The sequence below is a fragment of the Rana temporaria genome, chromosome 11, assembly GCF_905171775.1.
Source record: "Rana temporaria chromosome 11, aRanTem1.1, whole genome shotgun sequence".
In the NCBI taxonomy this organism is placed as follows: Eukaryota; Metazoa; Chordata; class Amphibia; order Anura; family Ranidae; genus Rana; species Rana temporaria.
In genome coordinates this window covers 120,005,384-120,021,020 of record NC_053499.1, presented here as the reverse complement: position 1 = coordinate 120,021,020, position 15,637 = coordinate 120,005,384, and the positions used below count along the sequence as shown (strand labels likewise).

Here is a 15,637-nt window from a genome sequence, read left to right as displayed (position 1 = left end):
AGACTCCCCGCCCTCCTCTACACTCCCCTTGTCAACATGCATTTTTTCCTATGTATTCCTTACACTAAATTCTGCTATGATCACTAACATCCGTATAAAAAAATATCAGAAGGTATCCAAAGGATAAAAACTGATCCTAGCGCTCTATGGACGTGGTGGAATATGTGTAATAATCAATGGTTTTGCAGACAAGCAGCTGTTATAATAGGGTAAGAAATTAAAAGCAATGTGTCTCTGAATAGAAGCACTAACAGCGCTAAGGTGACTAATTAAATCTGTAATTAACCTTCTGCTAAATTAGTCTCACTGAGTGAGGATGAATGCAATGTGTATGACCACAAAATGAAATAGGTTTAAAATATAAAATCATGTAAACCAAAAGGAATAAAATGCATAAAGTCCATTCACAGAAAAAACTGTATAAAGTCTCTTAAACCGATGTATTTCATAAAATCCTTGAAACTTCCAATTGTAAAATAATCTTCATACCGGGTCTCCCTTAGGAGTTCTACTCACCAGATGCCTATGGTGTGTTCAGCATTAAGAACTCCTTGCTCATACTGGGATTCCTTTCAATGGATTGCCTTAAAAGTCTCCTCAATCTTCCAAAAATATCTCCTTCCTCCTGTTGTCACCGTATCTCAGTAGGTTTGGTATAGGTCATAAATGAGGGAGTGTTTCATGTAAGGCAAGTGAAAAGACATATAGTGTAATACTGTTTTTTATTGAGAACCATGCCCCATAAAAATAAATATATGCTTACAAATGTTGAAGATAAAATACAGCACATCAAACGTAGTGAACTGCAGCTCTCGTCCGCTCTAGGTGCACAGTCAGCTCAGCTCCAGCTGACAGGCTCCCAGTTCAGTGTGAACGCTGTGTGTAGTGGAAGAAGCACGTCGTGTAGCCACGCCCTGACGCGTTTCGTGATTGGCTCACGTCTTCAGAGGACGCCCTCTGAAGACGTGAGCCAATCACGAAACGCGTCAGGGCGTGGCTACACGACGTGCTTCTTCCACTACACACAGCGTTCACACTGAACTGGGAGCCTGTCAGCTGGAGCTGAGCTGACTGTGCACCTAGAGCGGACGAGAGCTGCAGTTCACTACGTTTGATGTGCTGTATTTTATCTTCAACATTTGTAAGCATATATTTATTTTTATGGGGCATGGTTCTCAATAAAAAACAGTATTACACTATATGTCTTTTCACTTGCCTTACATGAAACACTCCCTCATTTATGACCTATACCAAACCTACTGAGATACGGTGACAACAGGAGGAAGGAGATATTTTTGGAAGATTGAGGAGACTTTTAAGGCAATCCATTGAAAGGAATCCCAGTATGAGCAAGGAGTTCTTAATGCTGAACACACCATAGGCATCTGGTGAGTAGAACTCCTAAGGGAGACCCGGTATGAAGATTATTTTACAATTGGAAGTTTCAAGGATTTTATGAAATACATCGGTTTAAGAGACTTTATACAGTTTTTTCTGTGAATGGACTTTATGCATTTTATTCCTTTTGGTTTACATGATTTTATATTTTAAACCTATTTCATTTTGTGGTCATACACATTGCATTCATCCTCACTCAGTGAGACTAATTTAGCAGAAGGTTAATTACAGATTTAATTAGTCACCTTAGCGCTGTTAGTGCTTCTATTCAGAGACACATTGCTTTTAATTGATCACTAACATCCAGTCAAAATCCAGAAAAGTAACCACATGACTTCAGAAAAGGAGTGGGGGTGGGAATTAAATAATGCCCGTCTCCAGGCTAGTGCATGAGATATGGAAAAAATTGTTTGAACAAGAGGGTCAAACCGAAAAAGAGGACTAAAAGGAAATACACCTGACTAAATAATTTATTCAAAGGTAGAAAAATTTTAATTAAATATTAATAATACATATAATGGAAGAACTTGATTGGATAAGGAACAATATTATTAAAAGATTGGCTGCAGTGCGGTTCACCGACTGTAGGGTATATTGAGACCAGCAAGGCAGCCTAGTGCATGAGATATGTAAATAACCTGTCACTCACAGCAAGGGGGCAGGAACGGACTAAGGTTTTTCTCTAAGTCTGTTTTATTTCACTGAACAAAAAAGGGGATTGCTCAGAGCTGGATTAACTCTGTGTGGCAAGACTGGGCACAGATGATAGGAAATCTTATACTCTACATTGACATAAAAAAAAATCCACTTTAAGATCTCTGCTTGTGCTACTGCTGGGCGATCATACCAGTTTTTGGGAATTTACATGACAAGAATTTATTCTTGTATTATGCCACAATGGTTCCATCATCAGCCCCACTTGGGAAATACATTTTTTAAGAACAGGCATGCAGACTGCTTTGTAAATTGGGCACATGTATATAAATGAAAGCTAGTAATACATATATCCATCTGGATATACAATCTCCTTGAGATCTGCTAGTATTTTTTCCGTGAGTTTGCCTACCCGATTGATCTAAATTTAAATTTATATTCAAATTCAACATTTTTGATAATCACTGGCAACTGCAGCTATTTGTGGCTTTCTGCACAGCCAGAGATTACCTGGAGTGATCGCTGCTGGACACAGTTTGTATGAATTTAGCCTTGGGTGGAAATTCCCATAACAAAACCCGCGTTTAGAGGAATGCCTGCACCTGCCTGCATGTCTACACCAACATCCACTGTAGTTTTGGTGCACCAGTAATAAAAAAAAATTAAATAACTTTGCTCACCAGAACAACATCTGGACTTTTCAGGCTGAAGACGTCATGTGAAAAGGTTGCGCCGGGCAGAGGGGATCGGTCACCTTTCCTCTGTAGCTTGAGACCAACTGTGTGATGCCCGACGGTCGCCAGCACCTTCTGAATATCCTCCGATGACATATTGTCAAAATAGACTGTTGCACCCACAATCTGGTCACCTAAACATATGGAAATAAAAACCAAGTGTTAGGCTGGACATAGAAAGTTTGTTTTGTTTCATTCCTCCATCCAGCAGGCTTGATTTCTGTTGAACAGGCATGGCCACATGCATCAAAATTCAACTGGTCTCTGCTGAGCCGGACAAATTTTGATCCATCTATGCCCAGCTTACTTATGCCCGGCTCACCATACACTATACAATCCGATTGTGCAATTTCCTTTAGATCTCCCAACAAGTATGTAGTACAAGGGCCTGTCTGATTGGATACAAATTAATTGTATAGCTTTAGGCAAGTCCTCATATTACATACAATTGGTAAATATATAGATGTGCAAAGACTGTATGGCCAGATTGTAACGTAAAAGGTGACCTTAAAGTGGAGGTTCACCCAATATCTTAATTTTTAACATTAGATTCATGCTCATTTTGTGAAGGGGAATCGGGTGTTTTTTTTTAAATCGAAGCAGTACTTACCGTTTTAGAGAGAGATCTTCTCTGCCGCTTCCGGGTATGGGCTGCGGGACTGGGCGTTCCTATTTGATTGACAGGCTTCCGACGGTCGCATACATCGCGTCACGATTTTCCGAAAGTAGCCGAACGTCGGTGCGCAGGCGCCGTATAGAGCCGCACCGACGTTCGGCTTCTTTCGGCTACTCGTGACGCGATGTATGTGACCGTCGGAAGCCTGTCGGAAGCCTGTCAATCAAATAGGAACGCCCAGTCCCGAAGACCATACCCGGAAGCGGCGGAGAAGATCTTTCTCTAAAACGGTAAGTACTGCTTCGATTTAAAAAAAAAACACACCAGATTCCCCTTGACAAAATGAGCCTCAATCTAATGTTAAAAATAGTTTTTCGGGTGAACTCCCGCTTTAAGTCTGCAGGAAAGCAGCTTTTATTAAAGGGGCTGTAAAGGTAAAAAAAAATTCACCTAAATAGCTTCCTTTACCTTAGTGCAGTCCTCCTTCACTTACCTCATCCTTCGATTTTGCTTTTAAATGTCCTTATTTCTTCTGAGAAATCCTCACTTCCTGTTCTTCTGTCTGTGACTCCACACAGTAATGCAAGGCTTTCTCCCTGGTGTGGAGTGTCGTGCTCGCCCCCTCCCTTGAGGGGGGAGGGGGCGAGCAGGAGAGTCAGGATGCTCTCTACGTTGCAGATAGAGAAAGCAGCTGTGTGTTAGTGGGTGTCCTGACTCTCCTGCTTGCCCCCTCCCCCCTCAAGGGAGGGGGCGAGCATGAAACTCCACACCAGGGAGAAAGCCTAAAGTCTGCTCTCTGCTGACGTCCCCAATGTCAGACCAGGCACCGCGTCATCCCGACCACAGAGTCTGGATCCACTGGGTGCTTGGACTGATACCCGTCTCAGCCTCTCACTGAGCCACTGAGAGGCTGAGATGGCTGCTCCACCCCCTCCACAGCCCAGTGCTCCAATGAGCAAGGAGGGAGAAGAGCAGAGAGCTGTGACTGACAGTCTGCAGCTCTCTGCTCATGGAGCTGCGAAAGCCAAGCGATCTGCGATATTTGATCGTTCGGTTTACAGTGTAGAGGAGCCGGGGGACAGATGCAGCTTCCACCTAGATAAGTATTAATCAGGGGAAAAAATGTTTCCTTTAGTTCTCTTTTAATGATTACTTTTAAAGGCTTTTTTTTTTGTCAAGTGTAGTTAAAGCGGGAGTTCACCCATTTGTAAAAAAAAAAAATTTCTCCCCTTAGCTTCCTGCTCGTTCGGTCTAGGGGAATCGGCTATTTGTATTAAAATATGAGCAGTACTTACCCGTTTTCGAGCTGCATCTTCTTCCGTCGCTTCCGGGTATGGGTCTTCGGGAGCGGGCGTTCCTTCTTGATTGACAGTCTTCCGAGAGGCTTCCGACGGTCGCATCCATCGCGTCACTCGTAGCCGAAAGAAGCCGAACGTCGGTGCGGCTCTATACTGCGCCTGCGCACCGACGTTCGGCTTCTTTCGGAAAATCGTGACGCGATGGATGCGACCGTCGGAAGCCTCTCGGAAGACTGTCAATCAAGAAGGAACGCCCATTCCCGAAGCCCATACCCGGAAGCGACGGAGAGGATGCATCTCGTAAACGGGTAAGTACTGCACATATTTTAAAATAAATAGCCGATTCTCCTAGTAAAAACGAGCAGGAATCTAAGGGGGAAAAGTGCCCTCTAAGGGTGAACCCCCGCTTTAAATATATCAAATATATTTAATGCAGAAGTTTACTGAAAGAAAAAAAAAATATATATATTTTTTACCATGAATTCAAATCTAAAGTCCTCTCCCCCGGATACCCCCACAGCGGCGAGCTTTAGGTGCCGCAGGGGTAATGAGCAGCTGCAGCTGTGACAGACACCCATTAAATGCTTCCTAAGCTTGCCCTTTCCACTCCCTGCTCCATTCATACAAACCGGACTATGCGAAATGCATTCTGTGATTGGAGGAAGCAGACCTTTCATTCATCCACCTGTCCTCTATTCATAGACTACTTTTCACTGTTGGAACAGATGGTAAGGCTTCAATTAATGGCATAGAGGGGTCCAAAAAAGGCAAGCTACACGGCACTTGGTGAGTGTCTGTCACGGGTGCATCCGCTCATATCAACTGCCGCATCATCAGAAAATCACCGCTGCAGGGGTATCGGGGGGGCAGGGGACTTTGTAATCAAATACATCAACCACCAGCACACATTCATAGTAAGCACCATTTTTACAAAATTTCAGTTTTAATATTCATCTATTTGCAGCCAGCAAGTGGAACTCAGGGCACATAGCTAGCTATCCATAGGCCTGTTTATAGCGTTCAAAAGAACCAAAGAACAAGAAAATTGGACGACGGATCATCCGACTTTTTTGCTTACTAGTCGCAAGTAGAAATTAAATAGGTTACTAAAGTCACGAAAATTCTTGTACGATAGAAAAAAAGGGAAAAAAAATCGGAAGTGATGTGATGTTGTAGTTTATTTGTATTGTATTTTCGGACGAAAAACAACACTTTCGAGAGAGATGCCGCGTACACACGATCATTTTTCGGCATGAAAAAAAACGTTTAAAAAAAAATGGCATTTAAAATGATCGTGTGTGGGCTTCACATCATTTTTCGGGTTCTGAAAAACGACACATTTTTTTTCCCCGAACATGCTGCATTTTTTAACGACGTTTTAAACCATGTCGTTTTTCAGGTTGTAAAAAATGATCGTGTGTGGGCTAAAACGACGATAAAAACCCGCGCATGCCCAGAAGCGAGTTATGAGACGGGAGCGCTCGTTCTGGTAAAACTACCATTCGTAATGGAGTAAGCACATTCATCACGCTGTAACAGACAGAAAAGCGCGAATCAGGAAATCAGCTAAAGCAGCCCCAAGGGTGGCGTCATCTTCATGGAACTTCCCCTTAATAGTGCCGTCGTACGTGTTGTACGTCACCGCGCTTTGCTAGAGCATTTGTTTTAAACGATAGTGTGTGGGCAACGTCGTTTTAATGATGACGTTTTTTTCATGCCGAAAAATGATCGTGTGTACGCGGCAAGATAGGCAAACACTACAGCTAAGTGTTTTGCTCAAATTTCATGACTGAGGTTTACAACCACTTTAAGCTTTGACTCAAAAAGTTTTCCTTTAATCATAAACTGGGGTTTGATTTGCTAAAACTGGAGAGTGCAAAATCTGGTGCAGATCTGCATAGAAACCAATCATTTTAACGTTTTTTTTTTTGCCAAAGCTGAACCAAACAAGCTAAAGTTAGAAGCCGATTGGCTACCATGCACAGCCACACAAGATTTTGCACTCTACAGTTTTAGTTAATCAACCCCATTGTTTTTTTTTTTTACTATTATTAATCAAAAGATACATTGATTATTTAAGCAATTAAGGCCCCTTTCACATTGGGGCGTTTTTCATGCGGTACAGCGCTAAAAATAGCGCTGCTATACCGCATTAAAATTTTGCCCTGTAGTCTTCAATGTGAAAGCCCGAAGGCTTTCACACTGAAGCGGTGTGCTAGCAGGAGCGGACCAAAAGTCCTGCTAGCCGCATCTTTACCGCGGTATAGGAGCGGTGTGTTCACCGCTCCTATACCGCGCCTTCCCATTGAAATCAATGGGAAACCGCGGTAATACCGCCCGCAACAAGGACGGTATTAACCCTTTTTCGGACGCTAGCGGGGGTTAAAACCTCACCGCTAGCGCCCGAATATCGCGGTAAACACGATGGTATAGCCGCGCTACAAATAGCGTGGCTATACCGTCACCGCGGCTCGACGCTGCAATGTGAAAGCAGCCTTAATGTTGGGGTTCATTTTTTTTATTCTATTTATCAGCAGTCTATTTTCAGCTACATTAATGTTTTTATTTAGTGTAATCCTTCCCCTGACTTTGAAGCACTTACCTTCTTTAACAACTCCGGTTTTGGCAGCCGGTGAGTTCTCCACTAATTGTTTTACAAACACTCCTTCGTCATTCTGGTCTAGGGTCAGGCCCATAGACCCGCTGCCTTTCCAGTTAGGTAGCAAAACTTCTCGTGTATCCTCCTCCTCCATCTTTAAAAAAAAAAAAGGAAGGAATAATAGATTTAGCACTAATTCTACAATAATATGCATACAAGTGTCATCTTTATGCACCTATCAACATCTATGAGCTCCAGCATCAGAACAAAACTACTCTACCCAGCACCCCATTCACACAATTATTCAGCAGGCCAGATTCACAAAGAAATACGACGGTGTATCTCCTGATACGCCGTCTTATCTCTGACTTAAACTGGTCGTATCTATGCGCCTGATTCATAGTTACGCATTGATATGGCTAGATATGGCTAAGATCCGACAGTGTTACACTGTGTTACACCGTCGGATCTTATTTTCAATTTGAAAATGGCGCGGGGGGCGTTCCCGCTGATTTACACTGAATGATAATATGTAAATTAGCGAGATACGCGAATTCACGAACGTACGCGGACCCGACGCAGTGTTGTTACGACGTTTCCGTAGCGGTTTTCCCGGCGTATACTTACCCCTGCTTCTATGAGGCGCAGCCAATGTTAGGTATAGCCGTCGTTCCAGCGTCGAGTTTGAATTTTTTTACGTCGTTTGCGTACACCGATTCAGAAACCCGCGCGTTGCAAGTTCCGCTCATGTCGAAACCACTAACGTCCTAGTGACGTCAGTAGGAGCAATTCACGCCAGGAAATTTCGCTGGCGACGCATGCTCATTTAAATCGGCGTGGGAACGCGCCTGATTTAAATAGTACACTCCCCCTAGCCGCGGAATTTGAATTCCGCCGGGGGTTTTACGATCCGCCGCCGCAAGTTTGGAGGTAAGTGGTTTGTGAATTACCCACTTGCCTCTCAAACTTGCGGCAGCGTATCTTAAATCAGATAGATCGAGCGGATCTAAAGATCCGCTGATCTACGTGAATCTGGCCCAGCATGTCTAGAATCTCCTAGAGCTCGAATGAATGGGTGGCCAGGAGGGGGGCTCAGCATAAAGTCCTTGGTGTTCCCTCCTTCTTTTGCATATTTCAGGACCTCTTGTTGCAGTCTCCAAAATATAAAACAAAAACACAGACCAACAACAACAAAAAGAAAACCCCCAGCAACGCATGATCCAATTCCTTCCTGATCGCCATCGGATCAACTTTACCTATAAATGTAAGTACCCAGTTATATTATGTACACCTAGAAAATAATCCAGGCCTTTTTAAACCACTTAAGGACTGGAAGGATTTGCCTCCTTAACGAGACCATTTTTGCGATACGGCACTGCGTCACTTTAACTAACAATTGCGCGGTTGTGCGACGCTGTACCCAAACAAAATTCCCCTTTTTCTCCCACAAATAGAGCTTTCTTTTATTGGTATTTTATCACCTCTGCGGATTTAATTTTTTGCGCTATAAACAAAAAAAGAGTGACAAGTTTGAAAAAAAAAATATATATTTTATATTTTTTGCTATAATAACTATCCCCCCCCCCCAAAAAAAAAATGTAAAAAAAAAAATCTTCATCAGTTTAGGCCGATATATATTGTTCTACATATTTTTGATAAAAAAATAAAATAGAAAAAATCACAATAAGCGTATATTGATTGGTTTGCGCAAAAGTTATAGCGTCTACAAAATAGGGGATAGATATTTATGGCATTTTTGTTTACTAGCAATGGTGGCGATCTGCGATTTTTAGTGGGACTGTGACATTGCGGTGGACAGATCGGCCACTTTTGAAACATTTTTGGGACCACTGGCATGTATACAGCGATCAGTGCTATGAAAAACACTGATTAATGTGTAAATGTCACTGGTATGGAAGGGGTTAACACTAGGGGACGACCAATGGGTTAAATGTGTTCCCTTGAGTGTGTTTTTAACTGTGTGGGGGTGTGACTGACTAGAGGAGGAGACGTATCACTGCTTCTACTTAGTAGGAACAGACGATCTGTCTCTCCTCTCCTGTCAGAACAGGGATTTGTGAGTCTACATACACACACATCCCCTTTCTGGCTCTTGTGCCCGAGAGTGCAGGTGGCTGGCGGTCATCGCTACCGGCAGCACCGCGCAGTAGGCTTGCGCCTCTGGCGGTACTGCTATAGTTGTTTAAAGGGCCAACGTACAGATGCAGCGATTTGTCGGAACGAGCCAACCTGAAGCAGTATAATGACGACGGCTGGGTGACTAGTGGTTAAAACAATCTACTGAGCTGTCCAAAAACCACCACTGGAGGGCGTCTATTTCACATTTTCACAGCTCTTGCACTGAAGAAACCTTTCCGTATTTGGAGATGAAATCTCTTTTTCTCTAGACTCAAAAAGTGCCCCCTTGTCCTCTGTGATAACCCTAACGTGAATAACACCAAGCTCACTATATGGACCCCTTATGCATTTGTATATGTTGATCATATTCCCCCTTTAAATATTTATGTAGACATTCTCTTTTGGATACTGTACAATTTCTCCATTTTACTATGTCACTCTTAGGCCCCGTACAGACGACCGAACATGTCTGCTGAAACTGGTCCGCGGACCAGTTTCAGCTGACATGTTCGGTCGTGTGTAGGCCCGAGCGTGCAGGATTCCAGCAAACATTTACCCGTTGGGCCTTTTCCCAGCGGGCAAATATTTCTGGACTTGTTTTAAAACAGCCCGCTGGAATCCTGCCCGCTCGGACATGTTCGGTCGTCTGTACAGACCTACCGTACATGTCCGAGCGCCCGCCATCCCTCGCATGCGTCGAATGACTTCGACGCATGCGTGAAAGCATTTAACTGGCAGGGCGGCCCACGTCGCCGCGTCGTTTCATCGTACATGTTTGCCCGTGTGTACGCGGCATTACTAATACAAGGGAAGCAGGGTTTTGTCCAGGGGTGGCCTGTCCATTAAGGGTGCACGGCACCGCCTATTCTCTCCAGCCACCCCCTCTATGTAGAATGGGTAGCCACCACCCCCTACTCAGCCTTTTTTAGGATGCCGACCATGTGTACTGGGCTTTAGAGGGTGAATCTGGTAAATATCATCAGATATCATTATTTGAAAATTCCTTTGACCAAAAGTTTTCTAGTATTTCTGACAGTGTATGTGGTTTTTGTTTAGAAATTACATTAATTTTAACTGCTTCCTAACCAGCCGCCGTATAACAGTTATACGGCGGCAGGTTGGCTCTGCTGGGCGAGATCACGTAGCTATACGTCATCTCGCCGAGCAGCCAATAGGGGCGCGCACCGGAGGCGCGCACCCCGATCGCCCCTGACGCCGACGCGCTTGCCCGGCGGTCGCAATCACCGTCGGGAACCCGTGATCGCTCGTGTAAACACACAGCTCCCGGTCCTGTCAGGGGGAGAAATGCCTGACCATCTGTTCATACAATGTACCAATAAAAATCGCTGATCGCCGCCATTACTAGTAAAAAAAAAATATTAATAAAAATGCCATAAAACTATACCATATTTTGTAAACAATATAACTTTTGCGCAAACCAATCAATAAACGCTTATTGCGATTTATTTTTTTTACGAAAAATATGTAGAAGAATACGTATCGGCCTAAACTGAGGAAACTGTTTTTTTATATATTTTTGGGGGATATTTATTATAGCAAAAAGTAAATGATGTTATTTCTTCAATACATGGACTTTGAAATACAATGCTGTGTGGATTACTGTCTATGTGAAGATGTATTTCTCAATTGGGATTTCACTTGCTATTCACAAGCCTTCATGTTAATTAAATGTATTGAGTCATGCCTCACAATGTTCCTAACATAAATGTTATAACAACTATACAAACCAGTATGAAGCGATTAAATAAATGGCACCACTCAAAAGCAAAAATAGTATCATAGTCAGCCAGCAGAGGGAGCACCAAGCACAAAAATCAACAGCAGAGGATACACATATACACAGACACATGGTACAGCCACATGTGCAAGCTATTCAAGATACAAAATGGAGGTTAGCAGGCTGAGTCACACCCAGCAATTTTGTGAAGTAACAGAGGGTTTGTATTAGGGAAAAAGACAGCATTATCTGGAACACTAGTTCCATTATTATGATCATTAAAATTACTTTAAAAAATGGTTTTGCCAGACTAAAAAGGCAAAACTTTTGGACACTTCAGACACTTCACCAGCATGAAAAGTACATAAACCCGTGGTCACAGTGCACAAACTATTTTGTCGTCGGACTATTCGATCATATCTTGGCAGATGGGCTGTAAGGATCTGGCACAGAATACTTTTTGGGGTCAATAAAATAAATATTCCGATAAAAATAATGGCTAAACTTATGTTTATTGTCCAAGGGTTATGCATTAAATTGTACTTTAGATTATAATTTATGGATAGTTTATGGATTATAACATGTTTAGATGGAAGTGTGGCAAAGCTGGTCTCGAGCAAGGATGCCTTAGACCACGGTTGTCAATCACTGCTTAATAAGTACACTGCTCAAAAAAATTAAAGGAACACTTTGAAAACATATCAGATCTCAAGGGGGAAAAATCTCATGCTGGATATCTATACTGATATGGACGGGGTAATGTGTTAGGAATGAAAGGATGGCACATCATTTAATGGAAATGAAAATGATCCACCTACAGAGGGCTGAATTCAAAGACACCCCGAAAATCAAAGTGAAAAAATTATGCAGTAAGCTAGTCCATTTTGCTGAAATTTCATTGCAACAACTCAAAATGGTCCTCTGTAGTTTGTATGGCCCCCGAAGTGCTTGTATGCATGCCTGACAACATCAGGGCATGCTCCTAATGAGACGACGAATGGTGTCCTGGGGTATTTCTTCCCAGATCTGGACCAGAGCATCACTGAGCTCCTGAACAGACTGAGGTACAACCTGGCGGCACCGGATAGACCGAAACATAATGCCGCAGAGGTGTTCTTTTGGATTTAGGTCAGGTGAGTGTGGGGGGCATTCAATGATATCAATTTCTTCATCCTCCAGGAACTGGCTGCATGCTCTCACCACAGTGCACCAGGAGGAACCCTGGACCCACTGCACCAGCGTAGGGTCTGACAATGGGTCCAAGGATACCTAATGGCAGTCAGGGTGTCATTGTGTAGCCTGTAGAGGTCTGTGTGTCCCTCCATGGATATGCCTCCCCAGACCATCACTGACCCACCACCAAACCCGGTCATGCTGAACGATGTTACAGGCAGCATTAAGTTCTCCGCAGCTTCTCCAGACCCTTTCACGTCTGTCACATATGCTCAGGGTGAACCTGCTCTCATTTGTGAAAAGCATGGGGCACCAGTGGCGGACCTGCCAATTCTGGTGTTCAATGGAAAATGCTAATCAAGCTCCACAGTGTCCGGCAGTGAGCATAGAGCACACTAGAGGATGTCGGGCCCTCAGGCCACCCCCATGAAGTCTGTTTCTGATTGTTTGGTCAGAGACATTCACACCAGTGGCCTGCTGGAGGTCATTTTGTAGGGCTCTGGCAGTGCTCATCCTGTTCCTCCTTGCACAAAGGAGCAGATACCGGTCCTTCTGATGGGTTAAGGACCTTCTACGGCCCTGTCCAGCTCTCCTAGAGTAACTGCCTGTCTCCTGGAATCTCCTCCATGCTCTCGAGACTGTGCTGGGAGACACGGCAAACCTTCTGGCAATGACATATATTGATGTGCCATCCAGTTGGACTGCCTGTGCAACCTTTATAGGGTTCAAGTATCGCCTTGTGCTACCATTAGTGACACTGACCCTAGCCAAATGCAAAACTAGTGAAAAACAGTAAGAAAAGAGCAGTAGGGGAAAAAATGTCAGACACCTCCACCTGAAAAAACATTCCTGTTTTGAAGGTCGTCTCATTGTTGCCCATCTAGTGCACCTGTTGTTAATTTCAATTAACAGCAAAGCAGCTGAAACTGATTACCATCCCCCTCTGTATACACCCCTCCCCCTCTGTTACTTAACTGACCAGATCAATATCCCAGGAGTTCTGATTCAAAAGTGTTCCTTTAACCACTTCAGCCCCGGACCATATTGCTGGTCAAAGACCAGGCCACTTTTTGCGACTCGGCAATGTGTCGCTTTAACTGACAATTGCACGGTCGTGCAACGTGGCTAACAAACAAAATTGGCGTCCTTTTTTTCCCACAAATAGAGCTTTCTTTTGGTGGTATTTGATCACCTCTGCATTTTTTAGTTTTTGCGCTATAAACAAAAATAGAGCGACATTTTTGAAAAAAAAAATGAATATTTTTTACTTTTTGCTGTAATAAATATCCCCCAAAAATATATAAAAAAAACTATTTTTTTCCTCAGTTTAGGCCGATATGTATTCTTCAACATATTTTTCATAAAAAAAAACAAAAAAAACCCGCAATAAGCGTTTATCGATTGGTTTGCGCAAAAGTTATAGCGTTTACAAAATAGGGGATAGTTTTATGGCATTTTTATTAATATTTTTTTATTTACTAGTAATGGCGGCGATTTTTATCGGTACTGCGACATTATGGCGGACACTTCGGAAACCTTTGACACATTTTTGGGACCATTAGCATTTTTATAGCGATCAGTGCTATAAAAATGCATTGATTACTATAAAAATGCCACTGGCAGGGAAGGGGTTAACACTAGGGGGCGAGGAAGAGGTTAAGTATGTTCCCTAAGTGTGTTCTAACTAAAGGGGGGGGGGTGGACTGACTTGGGGAAATGACGATCGCTGTTCATTCATTGTATGAACAGACAATCAGGCATTTCTCCCCCTGACAGGACAGGGAGCTGTGTGTTTACACACACAGCTTCCGCTTCTCGCTCTGTAACGAGCGATCGCAGCGTCAGGGGCTTGCGGGGGGCGCACGTGCGTCCCTATTGGCTGCTCGGCGAGATGATGTAGATCTACGCGATCTCGCCCAGCAGAGCCGACCTGCCACCGTAAAACTGCGGCGGCTGGTCGGCAATCGGTTAATTTTTTTGACCAGTGTATTTGTCTCCTACAGACAGTGGTGGGGGCAGGGGGTGAGCTCTGTAGAATGGGAAAATTGCATGAAGCACTATCCTGGGGGACAGAATAAATAAAATTGTGTATGTGAGGTGATTCTCATCGGATGGATCGACCATGTGTACGCGGCGTTAGACTTACCTCCCAAAGAAAAAAAAAAGATCTAAAAGCTTAAAGAGGAAGTAAACCGTGCTGGGTATCGCATACTAGGCCATTATGTGACACTTACCTGCAAACGAAGCCCGCACTGTCCCTGCTGCAGGCCGCATCCCTCTTCGCCCCTCTTCCTTCCAGGGCCGTGGACATCTCTGCTCTATGTGACTGGCCAGAGCCACATGACGTCACTTCTGAAGAAACAGCACGGGGGGTGGGTGTGTTTCTTCACAGCGCATGCCCCGATGACATCATCGGCACAGTATACAGTAAAGATCTCCTAAACGGCGCACAATTAGGAGATATTTACAGTACCTATAGGTAAGCATGATTCTAGGTTTGCCTAGATACAACTTGCAAAAGGGAGGTTTACAATCTCTTTAAAAAAAAGATCGGATTTAGGTGGACCATGAACCATTAAAAAAATCTTCCAGGTGCCAATGCCTATCTAGACAGTCATAATTGCCCATTCTGGGGTTCCTATTCAGGGTTATCAAATGAGATCCCTGCAATTCTCCACTTTTTTTTCTGTTGAACCTTGGCTGGCAAAAGAAAAATTGTTCTAACGCACTACAGACGTATTCTTTCTGCCAACCTAAAGGGAATCTTGATGATTTGCAAGTATTAAAGCGGGGGTTCACCCTAAAAAATGTTTTTTTTTTTCTAACATGCCATCTAGCATACTAGCGCGAGCTACAGTATGCCTTTATTTTATTTTTTTGCGCCGTACTCACTGTTAAATCGCGTAGTCAAGTTTCAGTCTAGTAGGCGTTCCTATGCAGGGGGAACATGATTGACGGCCAGGTATGGCGCGTCACGGAAATAGCCGAAATAGGACTTGGCTCTTCACGGCGCCTGCGCAGTCAGCTCCTAGTCTTTGCGCAGGCGCCGTAAAGCGCCGTGAAGAGCCGAGTCCTACACGGGAAACCTGACGCGCCATAGCTGGCCATCAATCATTGTCCCTCTGCATAGGAACGCCCATTCCCCGCGGGGAGTCTGAAACTTAACTCCGGGATTAAACAGTGAGTACGGCGCAAAAAATAAAAATAAAGGCATACTGTAGCTCACGCTACTATGCTGGAAAACATAGTAGAAACTTGCATTTTAGGGTGAACCACCGCTTTAAGCAT

The 15,637-nt window shown here is 43.7% G+C and overlaps 1 protein-coding gene across 14 annotated transcripts in view; it reads right to left on the bottom strand.

Annotated features, from left to right (window-relative positions):
- AHNAK (AHNAK nucleoprotein) overlaps positions 1-15,637 on the bottom strand; it is a 98,502-nt gene that overhangs the window by 20,431 nt on the left and 62,434 nt on the right. For all 14 annotated transcript variants that reach the window (XM_040328953.1, XM_040328952.1, XM_040328965.1 and 11 more), the window contains 2 exons: positions 7,303-7,453; positions 2,733-2,920 (listed from right to left, as the gene is read on the bottom strand). In XM_040328953.1, coding sequence (XP_040184887.1) covers positions 2,733-2,920; positions 7,303-7,453 — 339 coding nt within the window. The remainder of the gene's footprint in view (positions 1-2,732; positions 2,921-7,302; positions 7,454-15,637) is intronic.